The sequence below is a fragment of the Taudactylus pleione genome, unplaced genomic scaffold, assembly GCF_031769625.1.
Source record: "Taudactylus pleione unplaced genomic scaffold, aTauple2 ptg000041l, whole genome shotgun sequence".
Taxonomy (NCBI): domain Eukaryota; kingdom Metazoa; phylum Chordata; class Amphibia; order Anura; family Myobatrachidae; genus Taudactylus; species Taudactylus pleione.
In genome coordinates, this window is record NW_028284443.1 from 68,373,814 (window position 1) to 68,393,383 (window position 19,570).

The 19,570-nt window shown below is 37.9% G+C and overlaps 1 protein-coding gene across 1 annotated transcript in view; it reads left to right on the top strand.

Moving 5' to 3' along the window:
- Positions 1–11,620, top strand: part of EDNRB (endothelin receptor type B) — a 31,165-nt gene extending 19,545 nt beyond the window's left edge. Inside the window, exons 3-8 of the mRNA XM_088457228.1 lie at positions 5,440–5,552; positions 5,808–6,012; positions 6,275–6,424; positions 7,532–7,665; positions 7,977–8,085; positions 8,849–11,620. Coding sequence (XP_088313354.1) covers positions 5,440–5,552; positions 5,808–6,012; positions 6,275–6,424; positions 7,532–7,665; positions 7,977–8,085; positions 8,849–9,001 — 864 coding nt within the window. The 3' untranslated portion in view covers positions 9,002–11,620. The remainder of the gene's footprint in view (positions 1–5,439; positions 5,553–5,807; positions 6,013–6,274; positions 6,425–7,531; positions 7,666–7,976; positions 8,086–8,848) is intronic.
- Positions 11,621–19,570: the final 7,950 nt, after the last annotated feature.

The window sequence follows — 19,570 nt, forward strand, 5'->3', positions numbered from 1 at the left end:
ATAGGTCGAGATGACCATCTTGGGTGATTTATTCATTTTTTTCCTGCTTGCAAATTTACTATAGGTAAAGTCGGGTGAGTTTGAGAGAGATTTCTGTCATCTCACTTGTAAAACTCAGGTGAGATAGCAATCTCAAATCAAATCGCCATTGGGCCAAATTGGTAGTACTTTTCACCTAAAACATACATCTCTCAAATTTACCAAGAATCAGGATGACAAGCTCTGGTGAGATAGGAGCAAACTCTCTGTCAAGATCACTTTTCAAACTCTCAACCCCCTGAGCTGCGAGATGGTCAGAAACATACACAAATCATTGTGATTTGTGTATGTTTCTTTCTGTAAATGATTAAAATAGGGTTAATTTAAAAAAAAAATGGCGTGAGGTCCCCCCCAAAAACACTAACCAGCCCCGGACTTGGTAACTAGTCCTGGTTCTTAACATTACAGGGAACAAAATGTGTAGAGTTCCATTGTAAATTTCAGAACGAGCACCAGGCACCAGGGACAGAGCTAGTTTTAAACATACGGAGAAAAAATTGACGTGAGGTACCCAGTATATTTAAAACCAGCCCTGGACCCTTTCTAATGGGGGACTGATGCCACAGCCAGGGGTGCCCTTTCACCGGGCCCCCCAGCCGCAGCATCAGCCCTGACCGTTAGTCAGCCCAGGCCAATAAAGGGGTCACCCACTGCCCAGGGGTGGCAGGGATAGCCCTGGGCTATCACCCTAGGCCAGGGGTGCCCTGGAGAGGAGTACCCCTTTATTGGAGGGGTACTCAACTCCCAAGGGATCCCTGGCCTGGACTGACTAGCGGTCAGGACTAATGCTGAGGCTGGTTGTCCCGGTGAAAGGGCACCCCTGGCTTTGGCATCAGCCCCCCGCTAGAAAGGGTCCAGGGCTGGTTTTAAATATACTTGGAACCTCACGTCATTTTTTTTCTATGTATATTTAAAACAGCTCTGTCCTTGCTGCCTGTTGCTGGTTCTTAAATCTACAGTGGAATCTTACACATTTTTTTCCCAATAAAATAAGAACCAGGACAGGCTGGCAAGTCCGGGGCTGGTTAGTCTTTTTTGGGGGGGGGGGTCCACGTCATTTTTTTTATAACTTTTAACCCTTTTTTACAAGTCTTAAAACACAAGCAGCCAACACATATCTCACTGATATGTGCAGGCTGCTAGCTCGTTAGAGATTTGCAGAGAGAAAACACTGCAATCTCGGGTGAGGAATCTCCTGCAAAACGAGATACTTGGGAGAGATATCTTGTTCTGCTTCACCATCGGCCAACTCGTTTAGCCTCACATCGCCAGTTGGTAAATTTGGTAAAAAAAAGAGATTAAGGACCTCATTCAGAGGCGGTCGCTCGGGAGCAATCGGTCGCACCCAAAGTGACCAAGAATATGCAAAACGAGTGCTCAGTCGCAAAGCACATCGTAAGCGCGGAAACACCCACAACAATGAAAGCACACCTCCTATCTCTACGGCCTAATTCAGAGTCGGTCGCAGGCGGCAACCTACGTCAGCACGATTAACACCTGTTACATTGTTAATTGCCTACAAACATCGGTTGAGGCAGTAACCATCGCCAGCACTCGCAATGCTTAAGGTAGACCCTGGGCTACCCTTAGCTCTGCGAGCAGTAGCGTCGTTATTGCAACGAGATGACGTGTGTGATGACTCGCTCAGTAATATATGCAGGCCTTTAAAACGGCCTTTTTAAGGTCAACCACGCCTGCGTGCGCACCACCACACCCCCGTTCACAAGCATCTTCCCCTGTAACCACCCACAAATGGCACGAAATGTCAATCACAGCTATGACCTCATAGTGACTAGCGAGCAAGAGTATTGCAGTCGGGAAGACAGGCTTGCGCACGCGCACTGCCAGGTACACACATGTGCAGTTGAAAAAAACATCCAATCACTCCGTGTGACCGCCTCTGAATGAGGTCCTAAATCACCAGAGTTTTGGCGAGTACCAGCGAAATAAATCAGTTTGAAAATCGGGACCATCTCGAATCTTAGTAAATTTACCCCTAAATGTTTTATTGAGTTATTTTAATAAAACATTGGCTGCTATTAATAGGTCTATCAGTGAAGTTATTGTTTATACTATTATAAATTAAAGCTTCCACACCATTCTTCCATTGAGTCAAGAGACTTTCAACTCATGCTTACTTTTCCCCACTGCTAAATTTTTCTAGGTCTTTATGCTTGGATTACAAGTTTGAAGGGGATGTAGTGAGAATGCCGGTGGTCAAAATGCCGAGCGCCAGAATCCCGACACTGAAAGCCCGGCATGGGATTAAAGATAGGCGTCTAAATACAGATGCCTATCATTAGCCCACCTGCGAAATCCCTATGCCCGGCATACCAAAGATAGGTTAGCCGTGCATCACGACGTGTTAAACATGGGTTAGGTTTTGGCACCCCTGGGAGGACTTAGGGTTAGGCACCCCCCTCAGGAGTGTGAGGTTTAGGCTAGGGGAAGGGTGGGCTTGAGTCAGGCACCACCGGGGAGAGGTTAGGGTTAGGCAGAGGCAGCCCCCCGGGAGGGTTAGGTTTAGTGCGGGGAGGGGGGTTGGGGTTGGGCAACACGGGGGGACTTAGTGTTAGGTACCACCCCCAGAGTCTAAGGGATAGGCACCCCCAAGGGAGGGTTAGAGTTAGGGGGGGGAGAGGGATGGGTTAAATATACTTACCAGCCAGCATCAGGATTATGATATGTCGGGCTTCCAGGGTCGGGATTTGATATTTCATACCCAACACGTTTAAAGAACCCCTTGGGGACTGTGAAGGACAGTCCATACGCTTAATCTTTTTTTCATATTGGTACAGTACTTTGGGCCTGATTCGGAGATGGTTGTAATGCTCATGTTCTCACAAATAGCAATGTATTTTCTACTGCGCACTGTGTAGGTAACACAATGGACTTTGACATTCAGGGACCAATTGTTGGTGGTAACAAAGGGCATGTTGTGACCATTTTGAGGGTATATCCAAGCCTACATCTGTGATCCAATATTCAGTTTTTAAGGCTCCGTTGTAGTAATTCCATCAACCACTCTGCACGGCCTTAGAGTTACTCAGAAGTTTGATGACCACCAGTAGAGCGTCCAATGGTTGTGTCTTTGCACACAAGCGACAGACTTGAGACATCACAATTGGATGTCTCAATACAAATCCTGGCGTCAGCAACATTTGCATGTTTTTGCACAGCCATTGTATATGGGAACGCAGCGGTGATGGCATTTGCATCCATCTTTGTATCAGGTCCTTTATAATTGCTTTTGAGGGAATAGTTGTTAAGAATAGGACCCAACATTTTGAGAATTTATAAAGGTCCGAGAATTTATCCAACTCTAGAATTATCTTAATCTGCCTTAATTTAACAACTAACGACTCACACAATCTGTTTTTTAATCGGTTAAATTCTACAAATTAAAAGTAATTGTGCATTAAAATGGGCAGAAATATGTATTTTTGGAGTTTGTACCCTGCAGAGGTTTGGTTAAATATGTTTTACTTAGATATTCATTAAAATATGCAATTTGAAGTGGAGTGCCCAAACTAGCATACAACATTTAAAATAACATTCTAAATATAAAAAAGATATTGAAAACAGAGGCAGCTAAAGTTTAAGGCATTATGCAAACAAGGTAACAAACTCTTAAAAGGAAAACATGTTTTTTGAAACACTTTGTCACACAGATATCTATCTCTTTACAAAATGTCATACTGGATATTATATCCATAGGCTTTTTACAGCTTTTTCATTAGTATATTGATCTGCAAGTTTTGGAATAATGGAACTCAAATGCCCATATATTTTTAAAAGGTGGTTTGTATGACTATACTTCAAACTTTTTTTTTTACATTAAACATGGGTTACTGCACTTGTTGTATACATGCTATAACCTACAGAGCCACAGATTGTCTATGTATACCTTTGAGCACTTTGGGGGACTAACAAATATATATTTAAAATAAAGTCTGGAAAAAACAGTAAACCTAGACCACCTAATGTACATAATGCAATAGTAACTGCAGTGGTGTAAGGAGAACCCTTGAGCTGGTATTGAATACCACGTTAGTGAACCTAATCCTCCACCCATGCCACACTAAGGTAGAATTGGTACGGTGCACTATGTTGGAGGCCATTTAAGTACTCTATCCAACTGTGATGGGAAGATTCCCCCAAGTGCATGTGGGTTGGTACTACCAAGTACATTTTATTAAACACATCAGGTGAGCCAGAAATACCACCACCCGGATATGGGAAGTTATTTAATATAATATATTATAAGCTAAATTTGGGCAGGGCTATCTTTAAGTTCTGCTCATAATGCCCTCAATGTATAATAGAATGTTGGTGGCTTATAAATAAAGGATGACAGTGATAATTACCTTTACCCAATGCCACTTGAGGTGTATACTCGGTTGGGTTCTGCAGCTGCTTTATTGTGTCACCACCGAAACACAATGGGGCTGTATAGTTTTTCTACAATAGATTAAAAATCTATTATTAAAGTAAGTCTACAAATATCTGACTTGTGAAATTAATTAACTAATGCTATGACAGGCTAGTATTGGAATATAACTTTTGGTCTAGATTGGGGAAAGGTTTACATTGAAGGTTAAAATTCTGAACACAATGGGCCTTATTGCTTATTTGGAAATAAATGTAAGTCTTCACCTGTATTCAGAGTGTGTTGGTTACATCATTGCAGCTTCACTGATCCTATACAGCCACCTATGAAAGTAGCCATCATCACTATCAGTGCATAATTGTAAATCCTTGGTGCAAGAGATATGTCTGAAATTAGATGGATCTCTGAATATACTCACCACTGAATAGTTTGCAGTTCCGCCTACACTCCCATGGCACATCCTCATAACATTTAACCTATGTGAAAACAGCCAGTTACCACCCAATTACACCCACTCAGCTGCAAGAGGAGAAGCAGATGAGGGGCCAAACGTGAGGGTGAGAGTTTAGAACATGTGAGACAATAGCAGTAATCTCTCACACTTTATAATCTCGACCAATGTAATAGAGTCTGAGAACTTGCAAACTCACATGTTTTTAGACTCAAACACTCTCACGATTTAAACTCTCATCCAGATATTTTCCCATTTTGAAGATAAAACTTGACCAATGTGAGAGATTACTGCTAAACTCTCACATTTTCTAAACTCTCACCCTATTACACGTGGCCCGAGATGCGTCCGACTTTGAAACGCCCATAGTTGCTCAATGTTGAGTATGCTCAGCTCATGCACATATACCATGTGAGAAATCACAAGTTCCATCCCCAAAATAGACTTGCATGGAACTCTGAATCAGCCCCAATCAGAGAAAAGTTACCAGACTCTGATGGAGATTGAATTATATCTTGAATGTAACATTTATTCTCTCTTTTTTTTTTTTCAATTTAAGCTTCTAACCCAGACATGGCCCTTTGGAGTTGTAATCTGCAAATTGGTTCCATTCCTGCAAAAATCTTCAGTGGGGATCACCGTGCTGAGTCTGTGTGCCCTTAGTATTGATAGGTAATGTTTATTTTCATTGTACCACATTCATTTTAAAACATATGAAGTTTGCTTATCTGCCAAATGATATCTACATCTGGAATTTGGAATTTAGTTAAAGGGATCAGTTCAAGATGTTTCTATCATGCACGATACTGTATCAGGCTAATTTTAGATGATTCTTGGTAAATTGACAAAACATATGTCATTGAAATTAATACCTAAGATGATATTAACTTAATTTACAGATACTAATACTAAGTATTTTTTATGTAGGTACAGAGCTGTCACATCCCAGACACGCATTGGTGGAAATGGAATTTCCAAATGGAGTGTATTGGAAATTACTTTAATCTGGGTTGTATCGGTGGTGATAGCAGTCCCTGAGGCCATAGGATTTAGTATTTTTTACCATGAGTACAATGGACAGAAGCTGGAAACTTGTATGGTTTTCCCAATACAAATAACATCTTTTATGCAGGTAAGCTGCATTTTACCAATACTAACATTAATATATCTATGTAGAATATAAACATACCACATTGTGCTATATACCAATGGAAATGGTTACATTATAGTGAGCTGGATATAAAGGATTACATTATATACCAAGCTTCTGTTTGAGGGCCATTCATCTTATCTTATCCAGCTAATACAATTAGATGCTAGTAGAAATTTATAATTCCTTGTGGAACAATTTTGCTTTATTTGGGAATATACTGATTTACTCTTTCTTATTTTAGTTTTACAAGACCTATAAGGACCTGTGGCTCTTCAGTTTCTATTTTTGCCTCCCTTTGCTTGTAACTGCAATTTTTTATACTCTGATGACGTGTCAGTTGTTACAGAAAAAAAGTGGAATGGGAATCGCTGTAAATGACCACTTAAAACAGGTACTATTATATAAAATAAGTAGTAGTCTATATTGCTAGCATCTGTCATAACTGTAATATTTTTAAGGAATTATTATTATTATTATTATTAATAATAATAATATCTCTCTTGATTTTTCTACATGTTCTGGTGAGTGCGCTCTTTTTTCTACAAATCTATATATATATATGCAGAAAAACAGCACTCCTAAGTAGATTCAAACTCCAGAGTGTTAAAAATGAAAAGTAGATTCAAATACTAGATATATATAAAATGTCCAGCAATGGTCAGCATACACTTTTTTTTACCAATAACCATCAGTGCCTGGGGTGACCATTCATTGGTATTTGCTATACGCAGAATTTTCTATTTGCCATACGCAGAATCCACTCACCAGGGATTCTCTTTAAAGTTTTAAAGATAAAACATACTTTATTGATCACATCATGATTTCAAGTTTTCCAGGTCAATGTTTTGACCGCATAAACACGGTCTATCTCAGGACCCTGGTGGTGTCCTAAGGAAGACCGCACTTATGCGGTCGAAATGTCTACTTGGAAAACTTGAAATCATGATGTGAGAAGAAACTCCCCTGGACAAGCATCCGGTCTTCTTCTGAAGCCAACTGTGCGTAGAGCTGCCTCTAGGTCTAATGTTCGGTCTAAATAGGAGATCCTTCAAATTCGGACCACATCTGATGCTAAGTAGCGGTGGTCTCCTGCTTAGTTTCTTAAAGGCAGGGTCTTTGTTGATCAAATGGCAGTTCCTCTTGATTGATTTCAGAGCATTACCCTCAGTAAAGATCTACTTAGCCCTGGTGATGCATTTTTTAATCACAGACTGTTGATAACCCCGAGCCGTAAATCATGCCATGCATTCCTGTAACTGTGAATCCGCCAATGTATCATCAGAGTTATTCCGGAGGACATGGAGGAATTGAGACACCGGTAAGTTAGACTTAAGATCGTCTGGATGATGGCTAGTGGACCATTGCTTTTTAAGAGAGCAAGTTCTATATCATGTGATACCTTCAAGATTGAAAAAATCAGGCAACCCAGGCAGCCTTAAGATAAAGAAAGGTTTAAATTTGAATAACCGTGCATCTTTTATCTATCATTATCTTTTAGAGGCGTGATGTTGCGAAAACTGTGTTTTGCTTAGTGCTTGTGTTCGCTGTCTGCTGGCTACCCTTACACCTCAGTCGGATGATTAAGTTTACATTGTATGACCCAGAAGACATCAAGAGATGTGAGCTACTAAGGTAATCCAATACCTACTTACAGTATCGCCGGTGTTTAGATGATTTATTTTTTTGCTGTACTGTACTTTTAAGCACATGACTCAGTTTAAATGTCCATTTAAGATATGAGACATGTTTGAGGCCTGTGTGTGTTTTTTATGATACAGGAGACAGATATTACTAATTGCTTTCATCTGCACATTAGCATGTAGAAATATATGTCCTATCTCTACCATAGTTATGTTAAGGTCTAGCTTACCTATTTAAATAAACTACAGGATATTTTTTAAAAATTGCCAATATTCTATACATATATTTTCTTCCAATTGCAGTTCTCTTCTCATATTGGACTACATTGGTCTAAATATGGCTGACATAAATTCCTGTATTAATCCAATTGCACTTTACTTGGTTAGCACAACGTTTAAAAACTGCTTTAAGGTAAGATACTGTATGCCTATTGCACTGTTGCTATTTACAAGTGTATTAGAACCTTTTTTATATCAATTGTTATCTTTTTCTACACGTGTATACTCTTTTCACATGGGGAGGAATAGGATAGCCTGTAACCACAGTCATCGCAATGCTCACAGCACCTAGATAGTTTAACTGATCTTTTGCGACACAGTGACCTGTCTACTTATTAATTATTTTTGTCAGAACCGGGCTGTATGTGACTGGGGCAGTGTCACATACCTTCCTATATTTAGACATGTAAAATCAGGACAAATAAATGATTGATGGTGTCCCTCCCCTTTTGAGGTAACTGAATTTGGATTTTTCTGTTAAAATGGGGACAGCGGGGAGGTATGATGGGAGCAGGCGATTGGAGGTAAGCAGGAAGCCATAGATAGATAGTGAAAGGTACCCCAGCAGAACAGTTTAGTGACATAATTTTCAACTTGGTATACTGAGAATCAGGACAGAGGGTGTGTCCAACTGCAATAGGCAAATTCTCACATCATAATCAGGCATGATAAAACCGATTTGGCTGTCCCATACCTCCCCTCCCAATAGAGCAACAGTGAATGTGATATATTTCCCAGATTTCTGACCAACAGGACTTAGTTCTAAAGTCAGGACTATCCAAATCAGGAGGTTCCCACCAAATGAATACAGAAAGATTATGGTGTCAAATGCATCTCTGTATGTGATATGTTTATATACTGTATCCAACTTAGTGTTTTTATATTTTTTGTTTCAGACATGTTTATGTTGCTGGCGTCAACCCAAAGATCTAATGAATGTGGAAGATAAGCAATCCTGTATAAAGTTCAAAGGTCATGAACATGCATATGAGACGATCACTCCTGTAAAAAAGGCCATTCTCTGTGAAACGGAAGATATATCGATTTAATTTTGTCGACAATAATATTAAATTGTTCAAGAGCAACTGTAAGAGGGATTTATATATCTGAGTTGGTCAACTGAAATCGTAGCGACCGTGTTATAAGTACACAAGAAATCACTCACTACATATTGCATAAGCACTTAAACTGTCTGACATTGTCATGCTCCTTCTAAATTTAATATATCTCTAAATTGTAACAGAGAGGTCTATGTACTAAGCCTTGGAGAGAGGTAAAGTAAACGTAGATAAAGTAACAAAGTGAACATAGATAAAGTACAAACCAATCAGCTCCTAACTGTCACTCTACAGGCTGTGTTTCAAAAATGACAGTTGGGAGCTGACTAGTTTATCTCCATCCACTTTATCTCTCTCCAAGGCTTAGCGCTTAGACCCCAGAGTCTTTTTAGGACAACTTTAAAATTGTAAATTACTCTCAATTACCTTAAATGATACAGAGTTAAAAGAAAACATCAGCTGTCATAAATATTCACACCAAGGAGAACAACATATAATATGTAAAATCTTTGGGGTCAATCTTATTCCATGCGAAGGGTGTGAGTTGCCGTTGTAATGGCGTTAAAATGTTGGCAACGGACCAGCGCCTGACACCCTTTGCAGCCCACTCCGAGTTTGAATTTGCTTAATTGTGCTCAGAGCCCTATGGGGCTGCGAGCACTTTTAAGCGAATCCGGGCTGCCGTCAATGCCTTAAGTATGTTTCTGTTAGTCTAGTCTACTAATGGTGAATATTAGCGATTTGTATTCCTTCAGTCTTTGGAATATTTTACTTACAATTATATTTGACTGTGTGTTTCCTGCCTTAAACATTTGCAAGTTAGACAATTGCACATAAACCAAGTGAAAATATACAATATACATTTGTTTTGTAGAAAGCATAATCAAGCAGGTAGATGTGTAAATGTTCCTTATTTGAAGCTTCTGTTTTACATAAAACACAACCATTTTCATTTGTCTGTATATAGCCATGAGTAACTTATTTTTCTAAAGCATACCTTCCTACATTTATCTCCTGATCCTCCCAGAAACACCCACTCTTAGGTGCCACTTTATCCACTCTGCTGTCTACCTCACCTCTTTTAATGTTCTCAAATCAGGACAGCTGCAAGGTGTGCTACAGGACCAGTAACATCAAAGTTGTGAATATTTACCATGGTTAAAAATAGATTTCCACATAATGTAATGTAGGCCCTTGTAGAGTACCTGGGCAGAGATATCAAATGAATATATTAGAAATACAACCATGAACATTTAAGTAAAAGAAAGGAACAAAAAATATTTACAGTAATTTACATTTAAAGATGAATTTACACAACATACATGTACAGTAGTCTACAGGGCAGATTCAATTATAGCCATCAGCAGTTCGCATTGCACATTTATCCATCTATTACAGTCCGCAGAGTCTACTCACACCTTCCTAATCTGTGAGCAGAATCTTCCTTCTGTAGTTAATGGGATGAAGCTGTCGGAACCTATTCTGAAGGCTCTGCTGGATAATTGAATCTGCCCCCTGTACTGTATGTACTAATTTATGTGTATATGTAGTATTTTAAATACTTTTGGGGCAAAATATGGGCAATGGCCACAAAGTGCAATTGCAACATTATTGGAACGCCAACAATGTCACCCTAAATTGTCCTGATTTCACCTCGAAAACATATTTTAGTTAGCAGCCCGTAAATTCCATATGTTAATATGCACACATAGGGGTTCATATAAACATATGCAATGTATGGGCCACCGTATATGTGGCATATAGTAGGACCACATTAAAACACTTTAAATTGTGGGTTTGCCGGCATCACCCCCAATTGAATTGACCCCTTTATGTTTAACTACAGGTGGTACCCCTATAGGTTTTGTAGTTCAAATGAAATCACATTATTTATGATGGGAATATATGCTGACAGTGAAAATGATAAGCCAAAGGAACATGAAACAATATGTGACAAACTCTCAATTTTAAAGCATGCATCAGCTGATGTGTTGGGGTGTTAGTAGACAGTTATGGGGACCATGTTCTTCCCAAGGGTGGAAAAAACACAAATACATACAGTATGGGAGTTTAGTGTGGAGCCCCCCAGCTGCAGACCCCACTACTATAGTAATTATGTTATGTGCTCCAGGATGGATGTAGTTACATGCAGGGCTATCGGTGTTCAGATTATTTCAGCATGAATTAGTTATATGTGCATTGCCCCTAAGTATAAAACACAGATGCCTATCATTGCATTATACACACATCTAAAGAAAATATGCAGATTATACTAAAAGTACCCTGTGTGTGTATATGACATGTCCATCCATCAGCTCATAACTTTGAAGTTAATTTATTTGAGATTGGCCATCTCTCAAGAAAAAAATAAATAATTGAAATTGCTAAAGTTTTTGTTAATTAAAAATAGGTGGTTCAAAAGCTAAGCATTAGACTTCAGTTGGTCAGTAGGTGTATTCTTGTCACAAGTATAGTATGGATTTTGTATCGATATGAATGGATTTTATAATCAAAACGGGTAAATGCAAAACTATTTAACAGACAATGTTATTTTTTACAATGTAACATTCATTGTGTATTATTATTTTATTATATAAAAGAAAATTCATTTAGAAAGCAAATTAAATGTGTCTATATAGAACTTTTATAATGCAGTATATGCAAATTAAATAAAATGCCATTAAAGCTATTTTAGGTACATTTATGCTTGTGCTAATTAATTTTGTGATGCTTGATCTATACTTCAATATAATATATGAGACATTTATGTAGAACATTCTGTAAACTATATTCTTACAGTGGCAGAGTGAATGACTTACCACATGCTTCTTGTGGACATTCAGCTACTATTGCGGGTGGAGTGCAGGGTGGGGCTGCAGTCAGACAAATCATACAGAGCACCAAGCAGTGGTGGGCAGGTTGGCTTCTGCCCCACCGAGCAGGGGAATTTTAGTCCTGGGGGACCACCAGCTGCCTACAACAGCAAGCTACATACATGCCAAATTATGTGTATATGCTTCCGTTTTCTCCCGGTGCATATGCTACTATTCTCTTCTAGCATAGATGCTACTGTTTTCTCCTGGCACATATGCTACTGTTTACTTCTGGCACATATGCTACTATTTTCTCCTGGCGTATATATGTCACTGTTTTCTACCTGCTATTGCAGAGATGGATACATCTTGAGATATGTACAGTATGACTCAGCATACACACTCATTGCATCTTTTCTTCAGAATCATTCTGCAGCTGTGCTTTCAACATAAAATACATCCCTCTGTACATGAGCCATATACTGTGTAAATTATCATATGTGTATGATCTTGCAGGACTTGGGCAGCAAATATATGTCAACATCCAGTTATATAGATTTCAAGGGTTTTGGAAAATGGAAAATAAGGTAAAAGTTTTTAAAAAATTACCAATTTCTCATTAATTACAGAAACCACAAACGAGTAAATGAGCAATTGATCACAGTGGTTGATTGCTTTTAACAGATTATTTCAGCATGAAAATATCTACATATGATGAAATTTCATACAGTCTTCTGCAGAATAAAACTTAGTTGACAAGAAGAAAACAATATACACCTTGTCCTAACTTCAAGTAAGAAATGCTCAGAGCAGGGTCATTCTGCATGCTAGCAAGGGCCAAACAGGAAGTAAAGCAACTGTAATTAAGCCATGGTACATTGCATACGAAAATATAAAAACAATAATAGCAATATAACTTTTGACCTTTTAAATAAACAGAGTAAAATAAGCATTGAGAGCTATCTGTGTTCAGATCTGTCACAACATCCGTGCAGCTTACCTGTGTAAAACCTGGGTGTGGGTAATTTGTGCAAGTAGCAAGAATAAAGTAGGGTACACACTGATAGATATAATCCCCGTTGCATTGAACGAGCAATATATCTATGGTGTATCTGCTGGTGTGTACAGCGGATATGTCTGTGAACGATGTTGGGACGATGCGGGGCAGGCATATCATGGGTACACTAGACGATGTACCCGATATGTCACTCCGATATGCATGATCAGACGACATATCGTCTAGTGTGTACCCACCCTATACAAGGGTTAATAATTAAATCCTGTGGTCCCAGTTTAATTTTACCATAACTGTAACGCTTACTAATATATGTGACCACTGTCATACAGCAGTTCATGGCAATACAATACGCTAGTTATATTATCTATGTATAACATAAATTTAAAAATTCATGCAAACGGCTTTATTCAAATTTTGTCAATATACAGTAGGTATGTCTAAAAAAAGCCACTATTGTCTAAATTCATCACTCATTATATTCATCTGTTAAATATTTTTGCTAAACAATGACTACTAGGATTTCTAGTCTGTCATTCTAATTTATAAGGAGTAAAGAAAGTTTTAAACTATGAGTTACTATGGGTTACTTTGAGTGCCCTACTATCAGTATAGTTTTCTATATTTCTTTCTTGTGTTCAAGATTTATATTATTCTGAGCAGCACATCCTATATATATATATATATATATATATATATACATAGAGAGAGAGAGAGAAAGAGAGAGAGATAGATATCATATATAAATATAGTCATCGAATATATATATATATATATATATATATATTTCTATAAATGAAGCAAATAAAGGGGGCGCCACATGATGCATTAAAAGATAAAAAGGATTTTATTTAAACATATACATTTGACTGCAAAGTGCGCTCGTCCCAATAAAAGCGGTTCATCCACCGCAGGTTTGACAGCAGACGAAGTCCTAGTGACCAAACGCGTAGGGACGTGGCTTGGCGTGGACACGAGGACCTTTGGATTTTGCTGTAGCCGGAGGCATTCTTGTTTCATGCTGTCAAACCTGCGGTGGATGAACCGCTTTTATTGGTACGAGTGCACTTTGCAGTCAGATGTATATGTTTAAATAAAATCTTTGTTATCTTTTAATAAACCATGTGGCGCCCCCTTTTATTTGCTTCATTTATATAATTCCATGTGCCTGGCAGGAACAGGTTACAATTGGGGAAGACGCCAACCTTTTTATTGTTCTTGATGCAGGTGGAACATTGACATTGATTTCAGTTGAAATTCTTCCATCTAGAGAAACTGACTTGACTTTTTGTTTATATATTCTATTATCTATTATGGATCTATTATATGATCAAGTTACACTATATATATAAATATATATATATATGGAAGTGGAATTGGGAAAAGGCATGCGCCTAATAGTGTAGTGTTTAAAACAATAATGTACGTGCTCAAAATATAATGTGCGTACCAAATAATAAATCTTTAAAGCTTATCTGTGATTCCTTTACTGGGGTTCCATATGGTGGGGTGTGTATGGTCCTCCAACAAATCAGGAAAACCTTAATAGGAAAGGCTCAAACAGAGCCAGATAGAATACAAATATAGTGTAGTATTTTTGTTTATACACAGCACATATAATAAAATATAATTTGCGTACCAGAAAGATACTTTAACATCTGCATGTAGTACTCTGATAATTCCTCTAGGATCCCATGGACACCCTCATGGTCTGCGCACTGATGGATAAGGTTTAGCCTCAAACAAGCAAAAATGACCCTTATCACAGGTGTGCTTTTCCACAAAAAAGGGGGTTTTAATCACATTTACAGGGATACAAAGTAAGCAGGGGTTAACACAACATAAGAAATAGGAATAGTAAAATGCTTATCTGCAATATATTCAGCAGAGTGGAGAGATACTGGAGCAAGGTCCCAATGCGTTTCGTCTATTCAGACTTCCTCAGGGGTGCTGGTAAGGCTTGTGGGGTGCCCTTTATATACTGTACAAAGCAGGGTGTTGATTAGCGCTATTTTTGGCTTTTTGCTGTTCTGCACATGCGCATACCCCCGCGGCCATCTTGTATGACGTCATCAATGACGTCCGGTATTTCCCATAGAGCCGCGTGGTAAGGAGTGTGCATGCGCAGATCGCAGCGGCCAGTTAACAGGGTCTGCCGCAATCGCGCTGTTTAATAGTATTAGCGGGATAGGATGCTTAAGCAAGCATTCTATTACAGTGAACAATAGGTGCAGAAAACCATGCCACTGCGCTTAAGTGGCAAACAAACAGCGGCGGCCATCTTTTTGGATTCCTGAATAGGAAATAGACAGGCGGCCATTTTGTTGGTGGAAAAAGGCCCATGATGTGACATAAAGTTGCCATTTTCTTCAAATTAAACTGAGTACATACATATGTCTAATGAGTAATCGTTGTACATCAAACAGTAAACAAATAGTTACAATTTCTATGTAAGAGGGTTATATGCAATAATCGCTTCATAACATAATACAAAGATTAATACTGTGAAAACGTCTCATACATGGTGGCAGCCATCTTTTTGGTTGTAAACACATAGTAAAAGCAGGCGGCCATATTTTTTGAATTATATTTCCCACAGGGTGGTTATTGTACTTCTCCTAATACAGCTGAAGACAATAGGACATATACAATAAACATGATGAATATAAAGAGCAGCATAAAAAACAGTACATAAAACCATAAAATAGCATTAATATCATAAAAGTCCTTTATATTAAAAAAAAAAAATTTTTATTAATAGTACAATAAAAATAATGGTGGCAGAGGCGTAAAATATAAGGGGAGAGCAGGAAAAAATGCGGAGACTAAAATGACTGTTAAAAACTGAGATGCACTAAAAAATAGGCTAAAAAACAAACTATAAGATGAATCTAAAAGAATGTTTAAAAGCCTATAAAAACGGAGCAATCTCGTAACTATCGTTAAGGCCATGTGGTATTAGAGTGTTTAGTTCGAAAATCCAGAACATTTCTCTTTGAGATAGCCTGTTGGCTAAATCCCTACCTCTTGAGCCTAGTTTGACAAGTTCAATTCCTTTGAATAGTAGGTTTTCCGGGTTGGCATTATGATTTACCTTAAAATGTCTAGACACAGAATGACTTTCTACTTTATTCTTGATATTCCTAACATGTTCCTGGATTCTGAACTTCAAGTTTCTTTTGGTTTTGCCAACATATTTGAGGCCACATTGGCATTCCAGTACATATATTACCGAACAAGTATTACAATTAATAAATTGTTTCATATTGTATACTTTAGAATTATTAAAGTTAAAAAATTGTCTTCTGTTGGGATGCAGATACCTACACATGTTGCAGTGTCCACATTTGCATGTTGCAAGTGCCCCAAGGCACTTATTTAAAACATTGCTCACAGGTTTAGTTTGTTGGAGCATACTCGGGGCCAGAAGGTCTTTGAGGTTTTTGGCTTTTTTGAAAACAATATTAGGTTTGTCTGGTAAAATTCCTGATAAAATTGGGTCCAGTTTCAGAATTCCCCAGTGTTTCTTTAGGGTCTGTCGTATTCTGCCCGCATCTTTGTTGAATTGTGTGATGAAGGGTACCATATCTTCCTTTTTTGGCCTGGTTTTGTATTCAAGAAGGTCTTTTCTGTCCAGAAGATCTGTTTTTGAAATAGCTTCTGAGACAAGAATCTCTGGATAACCTCGTTCTTTGAATCTATCTGCATAAAGAGCTATTTGTTCAGAACAGGTTTTTTTATTGCTACAGTTTCTTTTTATGTGGTGGAATTGGGAGAACGGGATATTATTTTTCCAACCTGTAGTGTGACCACTTTTGTAATGCAGGTAACTATTGGTGTCGACAGGTTTAATGTAGGTTTTAGTGGAAATATTCTCATTGTTTCCTTCTAAAACGAGATCCAAAAATTCGATCTCTTTTTTATTTAAATTAGATTTGAATTTAAGATTTAGATCATTTGTATTAATAAAATCCATAAAATCATTAAAATCCCGCTCATCACCTTTCCAAATAATAATAATAATAATATTGTCAATGTAGCGTTTGTATAAATGTATCATATGTTTAAATGGGTTGTTGTTATAGATATGCCCTGCTTCCCAGTTACCAATAAAAAGATTGGCGTAACTGGACGCAAAAATGGTGCCCATTGCTGTTCCGCAGATTTGTAAAAAGAACTGGTCTAAAAATTTAAAATAGTTATGTGTTAAGATGAATAAAACCAGGTCACAAATAAATTGTTTATGTTCAGTCTCTATGGAAGGATCTGCATCTAGAAATTTTTTGCAAGCTTCAATACCTTTTGGATGTTGTATACAGGTATATAGGGACTGGACATCAATGGTCGCCCACATATAGCTCTCGTCCCATTTAGTTTCTTTCAGGATGTTTAAAAGACTAGTGGTGTTTTTTAAATAAGACGGTAGCTCTTTTACGTACTTATTCAGGAATAGATCTAAGTATTCTGATACGTGTGAAGTTACTGAGCTTATTCCTGCAATGATTGGGCTTCCCGGTGGATTCCTAACATCCTTATGGATTTTCGGTAAGTGATAGAATATAGGAATAATGGGACAGGACACCATTAGGTATTGATATTCATCTTTAGTGATGATGCTTCTGTGCAGGCCTTTTACTAATATTTCTCTTAGGAGGTCAACATATTCTTCTGTGGGATCTTTAGATAGTGGTCTGTAAGAGTCTAGAACACCTAAGAGCCTGATAGCTTCTTTAGTGTAATCCGTTCTATTCATGATCACCAGGCCTCCTCCCTTGTCCGCCTGTTTCAATACCAAGTTGTTGGATTCTTGTAGGGTTTTGAGAGCTTGTCTTTCTTGGATGTTTAGATTGTTTTTGGTAGATGCCTCCTTTTGTGTATCTATTAGGTCTTTTTTTACCATATCATAAAAGATAGAGATGTTACTACTTTTAGATTCGAGAGGGAAAAATTTGGAAGTAGGTTTTAGACCCGATTTGGACACTTTTGCATAATTAGATATAATAGCCGTATCCTTCCTCATAAAATGCCTCTTCAAGGTCAATTTTCTAACGAACTTGTTCAAATCGATAAAAGTTTGGAATTTATTGCTCTTTTGGGTGGGTGCAAAGTTGAATCCTTTGCTAAGTAACAAAATTTCTGGTGCCGTTAATTGATGATCTGATAGGTTGAAGATCCCTTGTGTCGTTGGGTCTCTCATAATCTGTAGGGGTTTCTTCTTTTTGGTTCCCTTTCCGCAACCTGCTCTTCTTCCTTTCTGTATCTTTTTTTTAATGGTGATGCTATTTGAGATTGGTCCCTGAACATTATTCGTTTTTGCGTTCGCCTGTGGTAAGGCGTGGGGGTAGGAGATAAAAAATCACTATCACTGTTGGATTCAAATCTCTCCAGTGTAGTAAATCTGTTTCTTAGCGGTAAATTTTGTCTGGTTGGATGGTTATAGCCTGCTTTTTGTGCATATGTTCTTACAGGCGGCTTTTTCCATTCTTTATATTGATTTCTACCTTTGTTTAGGTGATATGGCGTGTTAATGTTTTTAGGGCGACTCCAATTCTTTATTTTGTTATTTTCATAGTCAATCTTGTCTCTTGAACTTTTTCTCTTTGGTTTTGATTACCTCTTCTTCAGCTCTCTCCAGTTTTTTCTGTAATACTAACTCGTTAGTTTTGTATTCCTCATTATCTTTATGGTGCATAATAAATGTTTCTTTAGTTGTAATCTGTTGTTCGATGGCCTCTAATTGGTTCTTTTTTTCATTGATGATTAATTTCATTAAATCTAGGGAACAATTGTGTAGGATCTTATCCCATTTTTCTGTAAATGTGGGGTTATCTTGCCCGAAACTGGGGATTTTACTTATGCGTAAACCCCTTGGGATTCTATTAGCTTTAACAGAAAATTCTAAGCCCTTAATGTCCCACCAGATCTTAGTTTCTTTAATAAGTAATTTTTCTAGATCCCAGAAAAAAATGTCAATGTTCTCATTGACCAGATTGGTGTCTTCACTAAATATTTTTAAACAGAGATCTGACCTTTTTGAACCTAGGCCTTGTGCTCGGAACATACTTAGAAAGTGACGAAGTGCAAATAGATAGATGAATAAATAAATAAGTATGGGTGAAAATCAATTAATATACACACAATTAAACATAGAAATAAACAACACCTGGCAGCCAAGTCTAGGAATATTGCCGGTTATAAGTTTGTAAGGAGTGTATAGAACGGCGCACTGGTTAAAGTCTTTATAAACGTATTGCACTACTTATGCAATAGGTGTGTTTCAATACAAAGTGAAATCCATTAGGCGCATGCCTTTTCCCAATTCCACTTCCAGATCCTATCTATCCTGATCGCCGTTCAGGAACCTGGGAAGACTGCTGCCACCTCCACCAGAGGGATTAAAGTGTCATATGTGCCAGCACTATATGGATTTCACTTTGTATTGAAACACACCTTAAGCATAAGTAGTGCAATACGTTTATAAAGACTTTAACCAGTGCGCCGGTCTATACACTCCTTACAAACATAAATATATATATATATATATTTACATTGGACTATTTATAGTACAGTTTGAGTGGGATAAAGACAACTATTTCTTTTTCATTAAACAAGAATTGTTCCCATGTGCACCTATCTCCTTCCTTAGAGCATATTTCTAAACTTAAAAGGGAAAACTAGAAGGTAAAATCATGATAAACTGCATTGGTTTGGATGTTATTATCTAAAAAAAAA